Here is a 21205-nt window from a genome sequence, read left to right as displayed (position 1 = left end):
AGTCCCCTCATCCACCCAGAAGAAGGTATCCTTTCTGTCCCTCTAACACAGATGAATGAAGTTAAGCTCAGAGAGTTTGTATATTTAACCCTGAGGCATTCAGTTTCTATGAGGAGGAGTCAAGAACTTCTTCTGATTTTTTTCTGACTCCAAGCTGAGTGCTTTTTTCCACTGTGCCTGCCTATTAACTCTGAAGGTCCTTGTACATACTAACATTCTCTCACCCTTTGTACACTGCACTGCCTGTGTAGAGTACATGAGAAATATTTGTATGGGGCCAGGTACAACTTGTATTAAAATGGTCTGAATAAATTCATTCCTTCATGTATTTGTATTTGGCAGCATTACTCAAAAATTTCACTGGCACATACGTCTTTCATATACAGGGAACTGGTAAACATTTTACTGTCTGTGTGTGCAGAGCAAGGGACATGGCCAGAAGCCCACCCTCAGGCAGACCAGTGGACGTACATAATCACTAGTAAGGGCTTCACTGAGACCTGAAAACAGACCCAGTCTAATTGGAGCTGCTTACAGAAGACTCATAGGAAGTGAAAATTCTCAGTACCCAAAGGATGATCAAAACCGCTCTTGAAATCATGACAAAAATGTCAAGATTTTTAAAAATCTGAGACATGTTTTTTAACTAACCAAAATGTAGATGGAATAATGCAATAAATATCTATGTATCCATCACCTAGAAATTAAAATTGTCAATATTTTATATTTATGTAAATATTTTTGAGGATATTTAAAGCACTATAAAGTTGAAATCTCTTTCATCTTTCATTCCCATCCCACCTCCTCTTGTCCTCATTTTAGAGAGCACCATCAAATGTTGTTTTCCAGCTCACTGTTTGCACATTTACATGAATACATATGTTTTCATAAACAATTTATACTTTTGTTCTGTGTGCTTATTATAAAATATACATAATGGTGCCATTCTGCTTACATCATTCCACAGCTTGTTTTTTTTTTGTTTTTTTTTGGTTTTGTTTGTTTGTTTGTTTGTTTTGTTTTGTTTTGACAGGCTGAGTTAGACAGTGAGAGAGGAGAGAGACAAAGAGAGAAAGGTTTTCCTTTTCCGTTGGTTCACCCCCATATGGCTGCTATGGCTGGCGTGCTGTGCCAATCTGAAGCCAGGAGCCAGGTGCTTCCTCCTGGTCTCCCATGCAGGTGCAGGGCCCGAACACTTGGGCCATCCTCCACTGCCCTCCCAGGCCACAGCAGAGAGCTGGACTGGATTAGGAGCAACCGGGACAGAATCCGGCGCCCCAACTGGGACTAGCACAGCTTGTTTTAAAATATTTTTTGCTCTATATGCTGAAATATTTTGTTATATTAATAAAATTATTTATTATGCCTTCTCATATCCTTTTGAAATATATTAAGGCTGTTACAAATGATACTGCAATAGATTTGCTACACACAGTTTGAGTCCTCACATATGTAGTCAGGTTCTTCTAGGATGCTTATATAGAAGTGTAAATGGCTGAGTGCTTATTAGGTGCAAGTTTGACTTTATTAAGTTATTGACAAATCACTCTCTGAAATGGCTGTGACAATTTGCACTCGTACTAGCAATCCATTTGCTGTCTGCTTTCATACCCTTTTGAATGCCAGATATTGTCAGACTTTTAAACCTTCGCTAATCTGATAGAAATATAAGAATATCTTCTTATTGTATTCCCCCTGTTCACTGGGATAATCTAGAATCTTTTCATGTCTATTAGCTCTTCTGGTTCCTGTTTTCATGGATTCCTAGTCATGTGGTTATTGTTTTCCTATTGGGTTATTTGTGGAGTTCTTCCCTTATTAATTCATAACAGAAATCCATTCTGGATATGAATTATTTAACCAGTATCTGGCTGTTGCAAATATCCTTTTCTTTTATTATTGTCAAGATCAATGTCTGTCACTCTTTAAAAATTGTTTATCACTTTTTTCTTTAGAAAGATCATCAAATTCAGTTTCAAGTGTGAAAAGAGCTTTATCCTTTCTTAGAGCAATGCAAGATATGTATGAAGTCTCTGCAGTTGGAGGATTACCTGTAAGCAGCTTCTGGAAAGCTTCTGGAAAGGCCTTCAAAGCTCATCCTGAAACCTAGACATCAGCCCCCTCTTAGCATCTTGGGGTTAGAGATAAACATTCTGTAGAGCAGTGGCAAAACAGGAGAAATGGACCAGTAGCCAAGCAGGGTCTACTCTTCTCACCATAGCCTCAAAGTAGTTTGCAAGTAATGTCACTAAGTGAATGTATCAGTTCGTGATCATTGCTTAGACATCTCAGATTTAAAGTTTCGCTTTGATGAGATGGAGTCATTCTATTTCTCCCCTCCTCACTAAGAGCAGGTTTCAATTATAAATTATGCTTAAAGAGGTCTAAGGAGGTTGTACTCAGATGCCTTCATCCTGATTAATGATTTGCAATGACTGGTTGAGACTTGTGGAAACACAAAAATGAAGCAAAATACTTGCATATCCCTGTAAATATCTGCAAAAATACTAGACTATAAACTGTGTGGAGGTGAGAGTCTCTGTGGGTTACATCCAGGATGGAATGTCCTCAGCATCCCATGCTGAGATGTTAATCCTGGTCAGTGGGGGATATGCTGGGAGTTCTCAATCCACAACAATTTTTAAATTTTATTTAATGGATCTAAATTTCATGTATTTCCAACATACAGATTCAGGAATATAGTGATACACCCTCCCTCCCACCCATAAATCCAGAACTAATTATTGAATCTCATTCTTGTTGAACACTCTATATTCTATGGGCTTCACATAATCAAAGTGACCAAAATAGACAAAAATCCCTGTCCTCGTGCAGCTTACATTTTAGCGGCAGGAAATAATATACCATGGAGGGGAGGGTAAGTGACAATGAAGAGAAATAGTGCAGTGCAATGGAGCAGAGAGGCGTGTGGAGGGAGAGGCATCAGGGGTCCTGCCATGGACCTGCCATGGTTTCAGAAGCTTCCTAAGGAGGCGTCCCATTGGTTATCAGCTTTTTCTAGGTGGGGATGTATGAAGCCAGTCTCTGGGCTCCCAAAGCAGTCACTTCCATTTCCAGAGGTGAGTGTTCTTCTGTGGGGCACTTTGAGACTTGACCAAAAACTGTGTTGAATGCATTGATCCTAGGTTGGAAGAAGTTACTGGAAGACTGTGTAAAACATGCCATTCTCTGGGAGACTAGTTTTCACACCGAGCCAGAACGGCCGGCTCTGTCACCGCAGAGGGCCTTGGGCCAACTCTTCACTGTCTAAGCATTTTGTGTATTTCTGCCTGCCTACCTGTCCAAGAGTTCATGTGACTCCAATAGGTCTTTTAAGCCCAAGGTGTGTTCTCATCCTGTAGGCAACCATAGACTACAGCTCATGGAATGATTTTACCAAAAAGGTCCCAGGAAGCACTTCAGGTGCAGAAGTGAATTCACGTACAGAAACCGCTGTTCTCACAGAACATCCAGACAACAGAAATTCGCCAGCTATTATTAATACAGATCTCCTTTTGCCTTCATGTATTTTCTAAAATCTATTTCAAGTTCCCAGCAACAGCTAGGGAGTATCCACGTTCCTTGTTCCCCTCCCTCTTAACCCATGGACTACAGAGACAAAAATTAGGCTGCTTGCTAACTGTGTGGTGCTTCCGCCACGGAGTTGCAGGAACACCTTCCGAGGAGTTTCACTGTTGCTTTGTTTGCTTGGCTGTAGGCAGCAGACCCCTTCGCATCTCCGCTAACAAACGCTTCTCCGGTCTCCCTCGCCCCGCTGCTGAGGCCGACCTGCAGCCGTCTGACGGATGGGTCGGCTTTTGCAGGGGCTGTAACCTCGACTCACAAAATGCGGCCTCTTCGAGGAACCAGCTCTCCAGCTGAGAGAACAAATGCAAGCGTTCGCTCATCTTTGGAAAATCACTGACCCGCGGTTGTGTTCTCCACTCTCCATCGGGTTCTTAGTCCCGAACGCTCAGAATGTGACACGGGCTTTGCTCGGACGGAGGTGTGGGTCTCAGATTTCTCATCTAACGTGTTTCCCTAACGTGTGCCTCTTTAATACGTTACAGAAAACCCCTATCGCCCGCAACCGGGCTCTCCCTTTCAAGGATCATGAGACAGGGAGAGCTGGGCGGTGCGGGCCCCTTCGTTGATCATCCGGTCGCTCCCCCCTGCACGCTCACAGCCGAGGCCGCCGGCCTCGGAGCAGAAAGGCCCGTGGCGGGCGAGGAGAGGAAGGTGTCACGTCGGCGGCAGGCTTCTGCTGGCGGCCGCCGGGCCCGCGGGGTTAACCGGGGCTTCGGGGTCAGAGCCCTCGAAGTCTCGGGGCTTCCGAAAAAGCTGCGGCGACCGCCGGACTAGAGCATCCCTCAGGTCCGTTCCCTCCAGGGGGGAATGAAGCGCTGGGTCGGCGGCGATCCCGCGAGGATCTCGCTCTTCCCGGGGCAGCCGCCACGGCCGCGCGCGGGACCGACGCAGGCCAAGCGGAGCGGGCGATAGGAAAAGCCCAGAGCTGGGGCCGAGGAGGAACGAGGGGCCGAGAGCCGGGGGGATTTCCTCCCGCGCTTCCCTCTCCAACGGGAGCGGAAAATGTGATTTGCTGTGCATTCCAGGCGCGGTTCCCTGGGGTGACCTCTCCCAGCCGGCCGGGGCGGGGGGAGCAGACAAAGAGGCGAGGCGGGCGGAGAGGGGACCCCGCGGGGGAGCAGGAGGGGTGCGGGGGCGGGGGCAGTACCGGGAAAGGGGGCGGATAGCGGGTCCGGCGGCGGCAGCGGCGGCGGCGGCGGCGCCTGGCCAATGGAGACGCGCGGCCCCGGGCGCCGCGCTCGGCCGCCGGCATTTAAACCGGAGACGGCGCGATGCCCGACACTCGGTGCGCCCTTCGCGGACCGGGCGACCCAGTGCACAGCCGTAGCCTCCCTCTCGGTTCTGCTGACCCCACGCCCAGCCCGGGCGGCTCCGGCCGCGGCCGCACGCAGCGCCACGCGTCGAGAGCGCAGGCCCCGAAGCCACGCCGCCCTGACAGGTGAGCGCGGAGACACCCAGCAGGGTGTGTGCGCGCGTGTGTATCGGCCTGTTGTATGTGCGTGTGTGTGCGTATGTGCGCCCCTGCCTGGGTGAGCGCAGTGGGGTATAGGGCGCAGCGAGCGACTCCCCAAGTGCCGCCGGGCTCAGATGAGCAGGAACCCTCAGGGCGCTCAGGCCGGGTCCCGCGGTACCTTGTGGGGATGAACCTTGAAGAACCCGTCTCGGGGTCCTTTCTTCAGGGGGCGTGGAATACGGTGATCTTGCCGCCCCAGGTTTGCAAGGATGTCAAGGGCGGGCAGGACGACCTCGCATCTTTTTCGCCTCTTGGAGCTCCGCGAACACGCTCCCGGTGCTTGTGGCAGCAGCGTCTGCCAGACCCGGCAGCACCGTGAGGGCGCGAAGTCGGACGGCCCGTGCGCCGCAGCAGCTACGACCTACGGCGCTCTAAGTGCCACCGAGATGGTTCCATGAAGATGGGGCGCTGTGCAGGGCCCGGGGGCGTCCTGGGCTGCCCTTGGCCCGAAGGTTCTGGAGAATCGGTGACGCGTTGCCCGATCTCCGAGGTGAGATGGCCGGAGCTGGGCTCTGATGCCGCGGAAACCCCGGCGTCGGGTAAATCTGACAGCTGGAGTGCGGCGCGCGGCCCCGGGCGTGGAGTCTAGCGAGCCCGCAGTGCGCACGCCGTACACACAGCACGCCGGGGGCTGGCGGTGCACTCGCTAGCTCTCGGTTTGCTACTCCGAGCCTTTCCCCGCCCGGGGCGCGCATGGGTGGGATTGCAGACGGGCAGGCGCCGGGCAGAGACCACCGGCTGCTTCCCACTTCCGCGGGAGCCCCTTAATCTGCATCCATGAGGCCCCCGCCTCGCCTCGCTGCGCGGCGGACGACCGTGGTCCCTAGTCCTCTCCGGCCTCCCTGCTCTCTCCGCCGACCCCTCCACAGGCAGTGCTGCAAGGCGAGGTGGGGGAGAGGGGGCGTCATCAGCTGTCACCTCCCTGGCCGGAATTATTCGTAGGTTTCAGGCTTGGGAAGAACTGACGTCTCACAGGTCTAGCTCGCCGTTGCTGTCAAGATTCTGGTGCCGCCTTGGGGGCGCCCCCAGCTCGGCGACGGTCGCCTGTCGAGGCGGGGACAGACTCGAGGTGACCAGCCAAGGCGGCGAATCCTTTCCCTCGCCCAGAGCTGTGCCCAGTGCGCTCCTGGCTCGATCCCCGAGGCCTCCTCCCTCTCTACTCCGAATTCGGGCTCCTTTAGACAGAAATATAGCCTCGAAGTTAGGGGTTAAAATCTCCTTTTAAATGGTCCGAGGGCAGAGAGGCGAGCCTTAGTGGGTAATTGGATCTCCTGTTGGAAAGAGCAAATCTGAGCGGTGTGCTCGTCTGTTTATGTTCCCCTGAGATGGTGCCAGGACACGAATGATTAAAACAATCTATGGTGTTCAGTGGGTCAGCGGGGTTGTAAGCTGCCCCAGGGACCCCAGAGTAGTGGCTTCCTTTTGGCTGTACACACAAGTTAAATAAATAGCGTAGAAGAGGTTAAGATAATCCCGATCCCAGGGTGAGGAGTCCTCTTTCACCCCCAGGGCTTACTCCCTCCCTGTCCCGCCCCCCCCCCCTTTTTTTTGAGAAGGAGCTGCGGACAAGGGTGACTTGAGGGGATGTACTTTACAAGGCAAGGAGAGAAAGATCTTAAGAAAGCTGTAGATTTCTCCTCCCTTCCCCCAGCCAAGTCTACAGCAGTAAGTGATTTGATGACTATCGCTGAATAAATGGCACTTTCGAGTTGTTCGTGTTAACTAATTGTTTAAGGGTCCTTTAGAACTGTGGCGGCAGCGTGTGTGTCTCTATGAGTGTGCGCTTGTGTGTGTTTAACCTCGAGGTCACTGTAGGAATTAGAGGCTTTTGTAAACTTTGTAATTTCACAGGTTTCCTATTTTCTTCAAAGTTCATTTTGAGTGAAATGTTTTGGTAACCTATCATCTGTAGGAAATCCAGGCTGCCTAATGTAGTCTTTCTGTGGGTAATTCCACCGGGAAGACTGGAAACCTGTATAAGAACTGCCTACCCTGTCTTCTAAACTGAAACCATGGATGATCTCAGTGATAATGGTCAAGAATGACAACAGTGAAGAAATTTCTTGCGATAGACCTCTCTCCCAAGAAAGCTTTATCAGAGAAAGGCTTACCGCGTGTTCTAAGACAGGGAAACTTAAACCCTTTATGTAAAAAAAAGGGGGTGGTGGCTGTTGTTAGGAAGTTGACTGCTGTGTCTTACTGAAAGATAGTGCTCAAGCAAGTGCTACCAGCCCATGTCTTACGTCTGCAAGGAATCTCCTTTAGTTTTCACATATGCTCTCAAAAATGCAAAGTGCAGCAGGAATTCCTGACAAGGGGGAGGACTTTTTCTTCACTTGTGAACATGAAGATACAAAATAGACAGTTACTTGGTTTACAATATTCCTCAAAGTTTACTGCATTAGAAAACAAATCTCGGTGTCCCTTGTTAAGCAGTATGCTGGATGTCCATGGAACAGTGGCTAAGAACACTTGTTTGGGACCAGGTAGAATTGGGCTACAATCTTGGCCAAAACCTTGGCTCTCTCATTTCAGAACTGTATAACAGATTCCTGACTTTTCTGAGTCTGGGGATTCCCTGCTTAGCAAAAGGAAGACAGTATTTTCTACCTCATATTTTGCTGTGAAAAAAATGATGACATTCAGGCAGACTTTAGCACAATGCCTGGAGTAGTATAAGGATTCGACAATAGAAGGCAACTCCTATTATTAGTGGTGGTGTTGGGAGAAGTAGTCATAGTTGACAACACCAGGATATATCACAGGGCAGTTCTGAAATTTAGTCCCAGATCCCACTTACAGAGTGACTGGCACACATCTTTTACTGCAATACAGAACCTATAACTTGGCTGTCTCAATAGCAGCTGCTCAGTGAACATGTAGTATTTATTAATTTCTAACTTGTTTCCTGTTGACCTCAAGAATTGCATGCAATCATTAACTCTGTTTAAAAAGTCTAATCAACGTTGAGCTTTTGAGGTATTTTACTGCCACGTCTATGCAGTGTTGGGCTCTACCGTGCTTTTGCCCAAGATCTTCAGAACAGGCAGGTTGCGCTTAGGCTGCGTGTAACATCCTCTTACCAGTGTGCCAACAATTAACTCTCCTTATCTCCTTGATGCAATTTATGTGGGAAAAAAAATGTATTCTCAAGAAATTCTCTGATTTGTAAAAGCTGATTACTTTTGTAAATTAAAGATCCAGTTAACAATAACCTTTATTCTTCCAAAAAATTTCTGAGAAAAAATAGTTTATTCTAAAACCTGTCCAGCACTTAGAGCTTTTGTAGTCACTTCCATTGTTCCTTATGCCGAGAGAATAATTTGATGATATACCTGTTGAATGTTTTTATTAAATGTGGTTCATCAGATGGAATTCACCAGAAGTTCAGGCACAGAATCTGGCTTTCACTGTAATTTCTACTGAAAACTCAATTTTACTGATTGTGAGCAGATTAATTAGCTAAAATGAAGACTACAGCCAGAAAAGTGTTGAAAGGAGCTGGTCTAAACTTTCCCAGAGACATCCAGGAAAATGCAAATGGGTCACATGTGCAATAGTAGTCTACTGAGACCCAGAGTAGAAGATTGTGTTGATAAAGGCTTTCTGAAGGCTGTACAGGTAGAGGTGTTAACAAGGTTTATCTTGCTTGTAGATTTTTACGCTTGATTACTATGGGAAACTGGGAGAAAAGCAGGAGAGAAGATCCACTTCTAGAGTGTGTCTCTGAGGCAAGTAGAGTTGAGAAGAAGGTGGCAAAAGATTAAAAAAAAGGTGGTGGTAGGGAGAACAGCTGTAGAGATGGCTAACCATAAGGAGGGGTGCATAGTGTAATGGTTAGCACTCCGCACTCTGGCATCGATAACTATGAAAATACCTTTACTCGGAGAAGCAGAAATGCATTAAGGGGAAGCAGAGGTAGGACTTGGAGGGAAGAATGATGCTATCTGCAAAAGAGAATCAAGGCAGATATTTATCAGGTTCCAGAATGTGTCTGGGTACACGGGATGCAACTTCAAGTTAATGATATGAATAGGTCATTTCACAAGCAGAAATACAGTGTTTGTAGCTAATGGTTGGACACTGGTGACAGATGTGTGGGTCAGCATTAAGACTGATTTTTGGGTATGGGCACCCTGTTTGGGGTTGACCTGGAAAAAATGTTTACAAGAAATTTACATTTTCCCGAGTTCCTCCACATCTATGATATTTACAAAGTACAAATTATTTGGTGGCAATACAATTGGGACTTCAAGAGCAAAACATTCTTAGGCCCTTCACTGATTAATCAAGCTCTATTGGGGGTGAGGAGGGCTTGGGTGTTGGACCCCATGACCTGACAGAGCCCTAGTCCCAGTCCCAGTTACAGTCTCGTCCCTTCCCTCTTTCTTGTGTAGAATATCCATGTGCTTCAGAGCACTGCTGCTCTCAGAAGCTGAGCTCCCTGAAGGTGGCCATTCTTGAAGATGGCTTTTGCCTTTCTCGCTGAAAAATGGTTAAGGATAAGAACTCCAAAGCCTCTCATAAGCACTGAAGATCTTTAAATAATGTGCTTTTTAAAAATGAAAATCCATTTATTTCTGTACCTAAAACATCTTTTTTTGAGAAAAAACTTTTTGAGAACTTTGCTTTTCTTAAAAAATAAACAAAAACCCCAGCCTGTACCTCTTTGACTTATGGTATACAGGCTTTCATTGGAACAAGAAGTCTGTCCAAATTAAAACCGAAAAACCACAGTTGACCAGTTTTGAATTTACTGTTTTGTTGTTGGTTTCTGTCAGAGTGTGGGCAGTGGATTCAGTTAACTAATGAAACCCTCAGTGTTCTGCATAGGACCAGGTGAAAAGTCAGGAACATTTGGAGTTTTCCTAGAAAAAGAAAGACAGTGTTAGGAAGCTTGCAAGACTAGCAGTTTGTCAAGCTGTGGATTAACCAGAAACCGAAAGCATTGCAATTGGCTCTTCTGCTCATTGGCACCAGTGAAGGCACCTTGCATTGTGGTGCAGAGGGTTAAGCTGCCACTTTTGATTTCCATATTGGAGTGCACGTTTGAGTCCCACCTGCTTTGCTTCCAATCCAGCTTCCTGCTTAGACACTTGGGAAAGCAGTGGAGGATAACTCAAGTGCTGAGGTCCTTGCCACCCATGTGGGAGACACGGATGGAGTTCCAGGCTTCAGCATGAGCATGACTGAGCCTTGGCCAATGCAGTGATTTGGAGAATGAACCTGCAGATGGAAGACTCTCTCTCTGCCTTTCAAATACATAAAATAAATCTTTTTTTAAATATTCAAAAAATACAGACTCTGTAAATCACTGTAGTCTATAACAATCATTCATTTAACAAATTTTCATGAGAACCTCGTCTGTACCAGATGAATAAGGTGAGGTGAAGAATAAACCCTCATCCACTTTCAGACCAGGCATTTCTTCAACAACAGATGTGGACATGCCGAGAATAACAAGCTGAGTATAAAGATGGGCCTAAGTTTGTCCAGAGGAAGAAAGTTACATTTTGGGGGTTGGTGTTTGTGAAAGAGGATGGCCTTATGATGTGAAGCTGTAAAATGCAGTCGACATCTGTTCCCAGCAGATCTCAGCTTAGCCTCTGAGACAGACTCAGTGTATTGGTTTGTGAGGGCTGAATTGGCCTGGGGCTGTGTTTAGTATGTGTGGAGGAAGATTGTGGGCACAGGCGTGGGGCCATCTTATGTACTACTCCTTTGAAATGGGCAGTGAATGAATTTTATTTTAGACCTTGGCCTTTCCCTTTAGATCTTGGCCTCAATTGAATAAATAGCACAGACTTAGGAAAGCTTCTCAAATTTGCAGTGTATTTGCCCAGGAGACTTAATGGTCATGGCTCAAGTTATCCTGGTCTCTGGAGAAAATCAGTACTGTCTTATAACTGGACTTTTCTCATAAATGATTTTCGAAAAAGACAAAACAAAGAAATTAATTTTTTGTTGTTGGTGGCAGAAAATGCTCTGTTTAAAGAACAGGGATGTTGTAACATAAACTGACAAAAGCCAGGGAACCTACAGTCAGAGCAGGAGATAAATGTCACATTATCAAGCTCCAAACTCAAACTTGCCCAAAGTATTAGGTTAATGCTTAAAAGATGATACCATTTAAGGATGTTTTAAATTGAATATTTAATTATCTTAGTTTGACATTATCCTGAGGGTTGAACAGTCTTCGCTCACCAGAGGCCATTCATTAGAGAATGCTGCTTCTGCACTGCCTTTGTATTTGAAAGATAATTGCTCGAGATAGTAATACGGACTTGTCCAGTTTCTTAGGGGGTGGAAATTATAAGGTTCTTATTAAATTGCATGCAGAGGTGATCACTCTATGACCGCTGTTCAGAAGAGAGCAGGAGGGGCCTGCACTGGGGCGCAGCAGGTTAAAGCCCTGGCCTGCAGTGCTGGCATTCCATATGGGCATTGGTTCTAGTCCCGGCTGCTCCTCTTCCTATCCAGCTCTCTGCTATGGCCTGGGATAGCAGTGGAAGATGGCCCAAGCCCTTGGGCCCCTGCACACACATGGAAGACCTGGAAGAAGCTCCTGGCTCCTGGCTTAGGATCAGTGCAGCTCCGGCTGTTGCAGCCATCTGGGGAGTGAACCAGTGGATGGAAGACCTCTCTCTCTGTCTCTACCTTTCTCTGTAACTCTGTCTTTCAAATAAATAAAATAAATCTTTAAAAAAAAAGATAGCAGGGAAGTGGGTTCTTCACAGCTGTGCTCTTAGGTTCAGAAAATCACAGGCATGAAGTGGGGGTTGTTTCAGCCTTTGGGTCAGAATCTATGATGGCCTCAGGACGGAGGCTGTGAATTTGAAACTGTACTCACTGAAAAGAAAATCTTTCTGTATTTTTAAAAAAGATTTAGTTATCTTATTTGAAAGGAAGAGTTACACACGGGGGAGTGGAGAAAGAGAGAGAGAGAGAGAGAGAGAGAGAGAGAGAGATTGAGAATCTTCCATCTGCAGGTTCACTTCCCCAATGACTGCAATGACCTGGGCTGGGACAGGTTGAAGTCAGGAACCAGAAGCTTCATCTAGGTCCCCAACATGGGTACAGGGACCCAGAGACTTGGGCCATCTTTTACTGCTTTCACAGGCACATTAGCAGGGAGCTGGATCAGAAGTGGAACAGCAGGGACTCAAACCAGCACCCATATGGGATGCCAGCTTTGCAGGCATCAGTTTAACTTGCTATGCCACAACGCCAGCCCTATCCTTCCATATTTTAATAATTCCCTCTGGACCCATGACTACAAATGCTAAAGCTTTGCCACTCAAAGTCTGTTAGGCAGATCTACTCAATCAAAATCTGCTTTTTGACAATATCTCCAGATGACAATCTACACATCCAGTCAAGAAGCACTGCCCAGGAGAGCCTTTTTTAAATTGACACATCATAATTGTATGTATTTATGGTGTTGTCCTCTGGACCAGTCTGGGTGGCGTGTTTTCCCCAATACCTGGTGACAATTTCAACCTCAGGAATTATCATTTTTCCAAGAGGTCCTTTTACCATTTAATCAAATGATAAGCCAAATGAGGCAAAGATAATTCCCAAAATTAACTGATATACTACAGGGCACACAAAAGCAGAACAAGCAAAAATAAGCAAAATGAATATGTGGAAATGTAGGTGAATATAGGTTAAAGAAAGTTACTTGAGCACAGAATGCTGGTAAGGAACCAAATGCTGGGCCTCTGCAGTAGACACAAATGGTTCAGGTCCACAAGGTGATGTTCCGTGTGTCTGATCCCATCAAGCCATAGGCAGTAAAGAGCTTTTCACTCCAGCAGTCTCAGCTGACTGATGCTTTTTCAAAGTGAATTCTCTCAGGGGAAATGGAGTCACAGACATATGTGTCTGAAATGGCATTTTGTAGACACTGGAATTTATTATCCCCAGAGGTGTATTATCTTAGCTTTCAGATGTCAGCCTTGGAGGGAGTAGCCCAGGACCCAAGTGGTCTCATTTACATATCAGCCAGCAACTTGGCTCAGTTATAGATTGTTACAAGAACAAGCTCAAAATGAAATCTGTGCTGTCCAAGCATAGTTATGTTAACCATAATTACAGTATCAAGATACTTATATTCAGAAGAACCATAACACAGCAGAACTCAGATCACAACAGGGGAGTGGTATGATAATGCAATATGTGCATACAATGTGCAGTGTCCACGTCAGGATAAGGAGCAATTAATTCCCTGTCCCCGGGAGAATCCTCAGAGTGTGACACTTCTCTCCTCCACAGTCCTGTGGATCAAATGTGGTTCTCCTGGTCTTCCTCCTCCTCTTTCTCGGCGTGCCCTACCTTCCCTGAACACTTTCCCCCTAGAAGAATGCTCCCTTCTCCAGTTGGCACTCTTCACTCCATTTTTCTCTCTTCGTCTGTGCTTTCCTGCTTTTTGTCAGTTTCCCCTCTACTTCACCCTTTATTTTTTGCCATTGTTCCTAGGCAACCCATATCTAGGTCCAGACTCATTCACAGTAATTCATTGTCACTAATTTATTGAACATTATTAATGCAAATGTGTGCACATATCTATTCAATTGTGCCAACTTTTCTTTCTTTTAAATAGAAAAAATACACACATAGACACATAGATGGATGACATAATACCATTTTAAGGGTAGAAAAATGCATGTCATTATATAAAGAATGATAAAATGAGTATCTGTGCCCAGTTTAAAGGTAAGAATAATTGTTGGCAGAGAGAGATCAAGGAATCTTACTGGTTATGTGATCTGCTGAGTGTATCTGTTCTCTCTGCAGTGGCATTATACATTTGGTCAGTTCTCAGATTGCTTCACTTTTACATCACATTTGATCTGAGAGGAGAGATAGTTATAGCTTTGCTTCAATGTAGTTATTTATTGAGAAGTAAAGTGACTTTGCCAAAGTCAGATATCAAGTTGTTGTCCCCCAACTGAGATGAGAATTCAGTCTTGACTTTTCTACCTTTGTGCTTCTTGTTAAGTTGTTGTCCCTGTCAAGTGGTTTCTGGTCTCCTTCATGCATCCCTCCTTCTGATGCATGATAGCAGCACAAAGTCTCGCAGCATTCAAGCAGTGGAGCAAGGCACAGCCCAGGCAACTCTCATAGTGGTTTTGGGAAAAAGACAGAGCCTTTCCTAGTGGATGATGCCTTCTGGGCAGGGAGACTAATTCTTCTGTTTGTGAAACAAGACAGAAAATATGTTCTCCCAATGAAGTACAAAGGTAATATGGCATTGGCACTGTAGAAAATTACTAAATGTGGTCAAATACAAGAATGAATACAGCCAAAAACCCACAATACGAAGTCTGATCTAGTTGGTGTCAGAAGGCAAGCAGAAATGCTTGTGAGAGTTCATGCAATGAAGAGGTAGTTCCTGGCTGAATGTGAACCTTGGGGAATTCACTGTGTGAGCTTGGACAAGTTACTTCTTGGCTCGGTGACCTGGAGAGGAATGGATGTAGGGGGACTCAATTCATAGGAGTATTGTAAGATCTAAGTGCAATGTTTTACATAAAGTGTTTAACAAATGCCACATAAAATGTGAGACACCACTCTTCATGCTTAAATTAACTTATTCATTTTCTATGTCTCTCCCTCTCTGTTCACCCTTCCTTTAGTATGAGCCGCACAGCCTACACTGTAGGAGCCTTGCTTCTCCTCTTGGGGACACTGCTACCGGCTGCAGAAGGGAAAAAGAAAGGGTCGCAAGGCGCCATACCCCCACCAGACAAGGCCCAGCACAATGACTCGGAGCAGACTCAGTCACTCCAGCAGCCTGGCTCCAGGAACAGGGGACGAGGCCAAGGGCGGGGCACTGCCATGCCTGGGGAGGAGGTGCTGGAGTCCAGCCAAGAGGCCCTGCATGTGACCGAGCGCAAATACCTGAAGCGAGACTGGTGCAAGACCCAGCCACTTAAGCAGACCATCCACGAAGAGGGTTGCAACAGCCGTACCATCATCAACCGCTTCTGCTATGGCCAGTGCAACTCCTTCTACATCCCCAGACACATCCGGAAGGAGGAAGGCTCCTTTCAGTCCTGCTCCTTCTGCAAGCCCAAGAAGTTCACCACCATGATGGTCACCCTCAACTGCCCTGAACTACAGCCACCCACCAAGAAGAAGAGGGTCACACGTGTGAAGCAGTGTCGTTGCATATCCATTGATTTGGATTAAGCCAAATCCCATCACAGCCAGCCTGCTCGAGGGAGACAGCCCCAGGCAGGCTCAGAGCCAGACCCCAAACAACCCAATTCTACTTGGCTTCAACTGAGAGGCCAGAAGAACTAGCAGCTGCCTCCTGGCAGGAGCCTGCTTGTGCGTAGTTTGTGTGCATGAGTGTGCGTGGGGGCCTGTGAGTGTTTTCAGACACCAGAGGAAACACGATCTCTGTTAGAGGATATTTCCTATTATGTAAACTTATCTGCTTAAAACGGGGATGGCCCAAAAAGCCCACAGCAGCCCGACTCACATCCAAAAGGTGCACAGCTGTGGCCTGGTTCTGCTTTGGCCACCCTGTGCCCTCCTGGGGACCACAATCTCCCTTTTGAATGATTCTTAATGGACGAGGCTACTCTGTGGGAAAGAGACTTGTGTTCACGCTGCATTAGACTTGGAAAAGTTCCTGTAACCTGTGCTTGCTTCCTCCCTTCCACAGCCCACTCATCCTTTTTTAGGTTCACAGTGATTATTGCAGTCTAACCCCATGTCTGCCCAGGTTTCTGAACTAATTCATTTCACCATGGATATGTTTTTCATTTTTGCAAAGACCCTCCAGACTCTGGGGAAGTTTGGCGTGGGCAAGGACAAGTGGGATAGAGGAGTGAGACTGAGGTTGAGGACTTGTTGAACTCAGCACAGTTCAGTAGAGAAATGTGCAGAGACCTTAAAAGGCAACTCCAAGCCAATGAGAGCCCTGCTTCAGTGAAAGTTTCTCCCGGTAGTTAATGGACCCAAGTGAACAGAGGAGAAATGTGATTGCCAAAAAATCGTTAACTCTAACTGTCCCTGTGATCTGCTGAAACTAGCTATAACCCAACACCAAACTGCAAAAATAAATATTTATTCCTATTTTCGGAACCAAGTAAGCAAACTAGACCAGCTAGAAGTATATTTGAGCCTTCCTGGCTTTGCCATTGTGAGGAGATTGAGCCATAGAGAAGAGAAGGCTAAAAGAAATGAAGGGGGCTGTCTCTGGCTAAGGAGCAGTGGGCTCTTACTACCCGAAGGAGTTGTAAGGGATATGACCTGGACTTCTTCATTTTTCCCTTGAAGGTTCTAGGGGGAAATTCTGTTAAGAAAGCAGGTCGTGGGGTGCCTTAGCTGTCCATCTACTGGTGTATCCATGTGACATTGTACCCTTTCTGTCCTTCCTGAGACACAACTTGGTTTGCTTCCAATGCCCACTTAGAATTTACCTAAGAGCCAAAGTACAGGGTAGATGAAACTCACTGCACTTTGGATTTAGATGACCTGTTCTCTTTAAACCTGAGGTTTTATATGTAGACACCACCAGTCTCCAGTCTCCCCTCCCCCCAGATGCTTTTTTTTTTTTTTTTTTTGCCTTGTATCTTCTCAGCTTCACTAGCCAAGTCGTGTCGTATGGAAAACAAACACCACAGACTTGGGATTCAATTGCCCATCAAGGCTCCAGCATTCAAAGAACCATTGCAACCAAAGAAGCTGTTTTTATTTGTTTTTGTTTTGGTCCAGTGCTTTCCCATCTAACAACTAAACGGGAACCATATTTTAAGGCAGAAATGATCTTGAACACCCAAAACGTTGGGTCTAATTTTAAAACTTTGAAACTCACTACTGATGATTCTACACTAGGCAAATTTGTGCGAACACACAGTCTGTGCGTTTTGTATACACTGTATGCCCCTGCCCTAAATCATTGTATCATCCACATCCTCCAACAATAAAGCACAGAATGGATTTAATTAAGCACACAGATGCTAAAGCAGGAGTTTGAGGGTCGGGGGGAGGAAAAGAAAGGGGAAGAAACGGAACATGTAAACCCACACTAGAGAGGAAAAATGACATTCAGAACCGGCAAACACTGAATTTCTTTTGCTGTTTTAACTCTGCCACAAGCATGCAATTTTGTTAAAAAGAGATGACTTAAGTTGGCAGCAGTAATCTTCTTTTAGGAGCTTGTACCACAGTCTTGCATGTAAGTCGGATTTGGCTCAAGTAAAGAGAGTTTCCTCAAAATTAACTTCACGGGGATAATCAGCAGCATATCCACCCGAAAAACACAGCAATAGCTTAAGAGGGAAACGTCTGCTTTTCTTACTGTGCCTATATTAAGACTAGCACAAGTATGATGTGTCATCCAACGTTTATTGAAAATGCCATATCTGTTACATATTTTATTGGAGTCACCAATGATGTAATGGTATATTTTTTTCATTATTTTAGTAGAACTTTTTAATGGCAAGATATCTGTGATCTTAATCTTACCTATTAAAATAATGCCAAGCACCAAATAGGAGTTTTATGATGTACACGTTGTGCTTGGCATTAGAAGACAAAAACACACACCCTGTAAGTCGTTTTTTTATTACTGTAGTTCTTCAAAGTTAAAAGTATAAGTGAAAAATCTGGAGGAAAAGATAATTTCCACTGTGTGGAATGTGAATAGTTAAACAGAAAGTTATGGTTATTTAATGTAATTATTAATTCAAAGCCTTTGGTCACTGTGATTTCAAGCCTGTTTTCTTTTTCTCCTTCATGTGACTTCCTCTGAGCTGGGCAAAGAAGAAGCTGGCACAATGTATGTTGTTGGAGACTTTTAACAGGTCAGAGGGAAACAGAATCTCGACACATCTGAAGTTGCATTACAGAGTCAAGATCTGAGCTTTTATTTTTTTAATTGAGTGTTCCTTAAAGGTTAACATTGCTGAAGAAATATTAAGAAAGACTTTAAATGTTATTTTGGAAGACTTATGATGTGTGTGTACAAACAAATAGCAGATACTGATGGATAGTTCACAAAGTCCTGAAAGAGGAAAAATCTAAAATGATAAGTGTATGTACAGAACATTTATAAATGACCAGTTAATGCTTCAGAATGAAAGTAGTTCTATTGATTTGTTATTCCTTAAGATATTTAATATCAACCTCATTATGTATTATGTCTACTTTAATCATTTTAAAACAACAAAGAGTTATATAGACTGTGATTGAGGTGTCTTGCTGAGTTTGAGGGTGAGAGGGAATTTCAGAATCGCATAAAAGCTAATTTGGCTTAACGTTTTATAAATCTGTCACTAGATTTTAATTTTTACCCCAATAATGTTCTATATAACCTTTGCCAAAGAGCAACCAATAAATTAAACCTCTTCTCTCTGTGTGCTTGTGTTTTTTTTTTTTTTTGAGTGACTCTTATGCACTGTTATTTGTGGTAGAAAAATACAGAGATTAAAACATAACAAAATATACTCAAGGATCGTCGTGGGTTTTAATTGTGATTCAGATATTTAAGTGGCCAGCTTCATGGCATAGCAGGTTGCCTGAGATGTTTTTTTTTTTATCTTTTATTTAATGAATATAAATTTCCAAAGTACAACTCATGGGTTACAATGGCTTCCCCCCCCATACCGTCCCTCCCACCCACAACCCTCCCCTTTCCCACTCCCTCTCCCCTTCCATTCATATCAAGATTCATTTTCGATTATCTTAATATACAGAAGATCAGCTTAATATACCTTAAGTAAGGATTTCAACAGTTTGCTCCCACACAGAAACATAAAGTGAAAAATAATAGATGATTTTTTTTTAAATGATGATGAAATCAGATCAGACCTATTGTCATGTTTAATCCCAGTGAGAGTCTAGTTGGGAATTGATAATTTCTTTCTTTCTTTCTTTTTTTTTACAGAAGATCAGTTTAGTGTACATTAAGTAAAGATTTCAATCGTTTGCACCCCCATAGAAACACAAAGTGAAATATACTGTTTGAGTACTCGTTATAGCATTAAGCCTCAGTGTACAGCACATTAAGGACAGAGATCCTACATGAGGAGTAAGTGCACAGTGACTCCTGTTGTTGACTTTACAAATTGACACTCCTGTTTATGGCATCAGTAATCTCCCTATGCACCAGTCATGAGTTTCCAAGGCTATGGAAGCCCCTTGAGTTCTCCGACTCTTATCTTGTTTAGACATGGTCATAGTCAAAGTGGAGGTTCTCTCCTCCCTTCAGAGAAAGGCACCTCCCTCTTTGAAGACCTGTTCTTTTCACTGGGATCTCACTCACAGAGATCTTTTTGCCAGAGTGTCTTGGCTTTCCATGCCTGAAATACTCTCATGGGCTTTTCAGCCAGATCCGAGTGCCTTTAGGGCTGATTCTGAGGCCAGAGTGCTATTTAGGACATCCGCCATTCTATGAGTCTGCTGAGTATCTCACTTCCCATGTTGGATCACTCTCCCCTTTATTTATTCTATCGGTTAGTGTTAGCAGATACTAGACTTGTTTATGTGCTCCCTTTGACTCTTAGTCCTTTCATTATGATCAATTGTGAACAGAAATTGATCACTTGGAATAGTGAGATGGCATTGGCACATGCCACCTTGATGGGATTGAATTGGAATCCCCTGGTATGTTTCCAACTCTACCAATTGGGGCAAGTCAGCCCGAGCATGCCCCAAATTATACATCTCTTCCCTCTCTTATTCCCACTCTTATGTTTAACAGGGATCACATTTCAGTTAATTTTCAACACTTAAGAATAACTGTGTGATAATTACAGAATTAAACCAGTCATATTAAGTAGAACAGACAAAAAAAAAATACTATGAGGGATAATGTATTAAGCTGACCATTAGCAGTCAGGGCTATGCTGATCAAGTCACCATTTCTCATAGTGTCCATTTCACTTCAGGAGGTTTCCTTTTTGGTGTTCAGTCAGTTGTCACCGATCAGGGAGAACATATGGTATTTGTCCCTTTGGGACTGGCTTACTTCACTCAGCATGATGTGTTCCAGATTCCTCCATTTTGTTGCAAATGACTGGATTTCGTTGTTTCTTACTGCGGTATAGTATTCTAAAGAGTACATATCCCATAATTTCTTTATCCAGTCTACCATTGATGGGCATTTAGGTTGGTTCCAGGTCTTGGCTATTGTGAATTGTGCTGCAATAAACATTAGGGTGCAGACCGCTTTTTTGTTTATCAATTTAAACTCCTTTGGGTAAATTCCAAGGAGTGGGATGGCTGGGTCGAACGGTAGGGTTATCTTCAGGTTTCTGAGGAATCTCCAGACTGATTTCCATAGTGGCTTGACCAGTTTGCATTCCCACCAACAGTGGGTTAGTGTCCCTTTTTCCCCACATCCTCGCCAGCATCTGTTGTTGGTAGATTTCTGTATGTGAGCCATTCTAACCGGGGTGAGGTGAAACCTCATTGTGCTTTTGATTTGCATTTCCCTGATTGCTAGTGACCTTGAACATTTTTTCATGTGCCTGTTGGCCATTTGGATTTCCTCTTTTGAAAAATGTCTATTGAAGTCCTTGGCCCATCTCTTAAGTGGGTTGTTGGTTTTGTTTTTGTGGAGTTTCTTGATCTCTTTGTAGATTCTGGTTATTAACCCTTTATCTGTTGCATAGTTTGCAAATATTTTTTCCCATTCTGTCGGTTGTCTCTTCACTCTCCTGACTGTTTCTTTTGCAGTACAGAAACTTCTCAATTTGATGCAATCCCAATAGTTGATTTCGGCTTTGACTGTCTGTGCCTCCCGGGTCTTTTCCAGAAATTCTTTGCCTGTGCCAATATCTTGAAGGGTTTCTCCAATGTTCTCTAATAACTTAATGGTGTCAGGACGTAGATTTAGGTCTTTAATCCACGTTGAGTGGATTTTTGTGTAAGGTGTAAGGTAGGGGTCTTGCTTCATGCTTCTGCACGTGGAAATCCAGTTTTCCCAGCACCATTTATTGAATAGACTGTCCTTGCTCCAGGAATTAGTTTTAGATCCTTGATCAAATATAAGTTGGCTGTAGATGTTTGGATTGATTTCTGGTGTTTCAATTCTGTTCCATTGGTCTATCCATCTGTTTCTGTACCAGTACCATGCTGTTTTGA

The 21205-nt window shown here is 44.6% G+C and overlaps 1 protein-coding gene across 1 annotated transcript; it reads left to right on the top strand.

Moving 5' to 3' along the window:
• Window positions 1-4760: 4760 nt before the first annotated feature.
• GREM1 (gremlin 1, DAN family BMP antagonist) lies at window positions 4761-18474 on the top strand. Its single transcript, XM_008269252.5, has 2 exons — window positions 4761-5026; window positions 14740-18474. Exons 1-2 carry the CDS (start codon window positions 4860-4862, stop codon window positions 15293-15295), a joined length of 723 nt encoding a protein of 240 aa, XP_008267474.1. The 5' UTR covers window positions 4761-4859; the 3' UTR covers window positions 15296-18474.
• Window positions 18475-21205: the final 2731 nt, after the last annotated feature.

Source organism: Oryctolagus cuniculus, chromosome 12 (genome assembly GCF_051225735.1).
Source record: "Oryctolagus cuniculus isolate XC-2025 breed Fujian yellow rabbit chromosome 12, ASM5122573v1, whole genome shotgun sequence".
NCBI classification, from domain to species: Eukaryota; Metazoa; Chordata; class Mammalia; order Lagomorpha; family Leporidae; genus Oryctolagus; species Oryctolagus cuniculus.
Note: the sequence above shows the minus strand (reverse complement) of the source record. Positions and strands in the feature narration are given on the sequence as shown.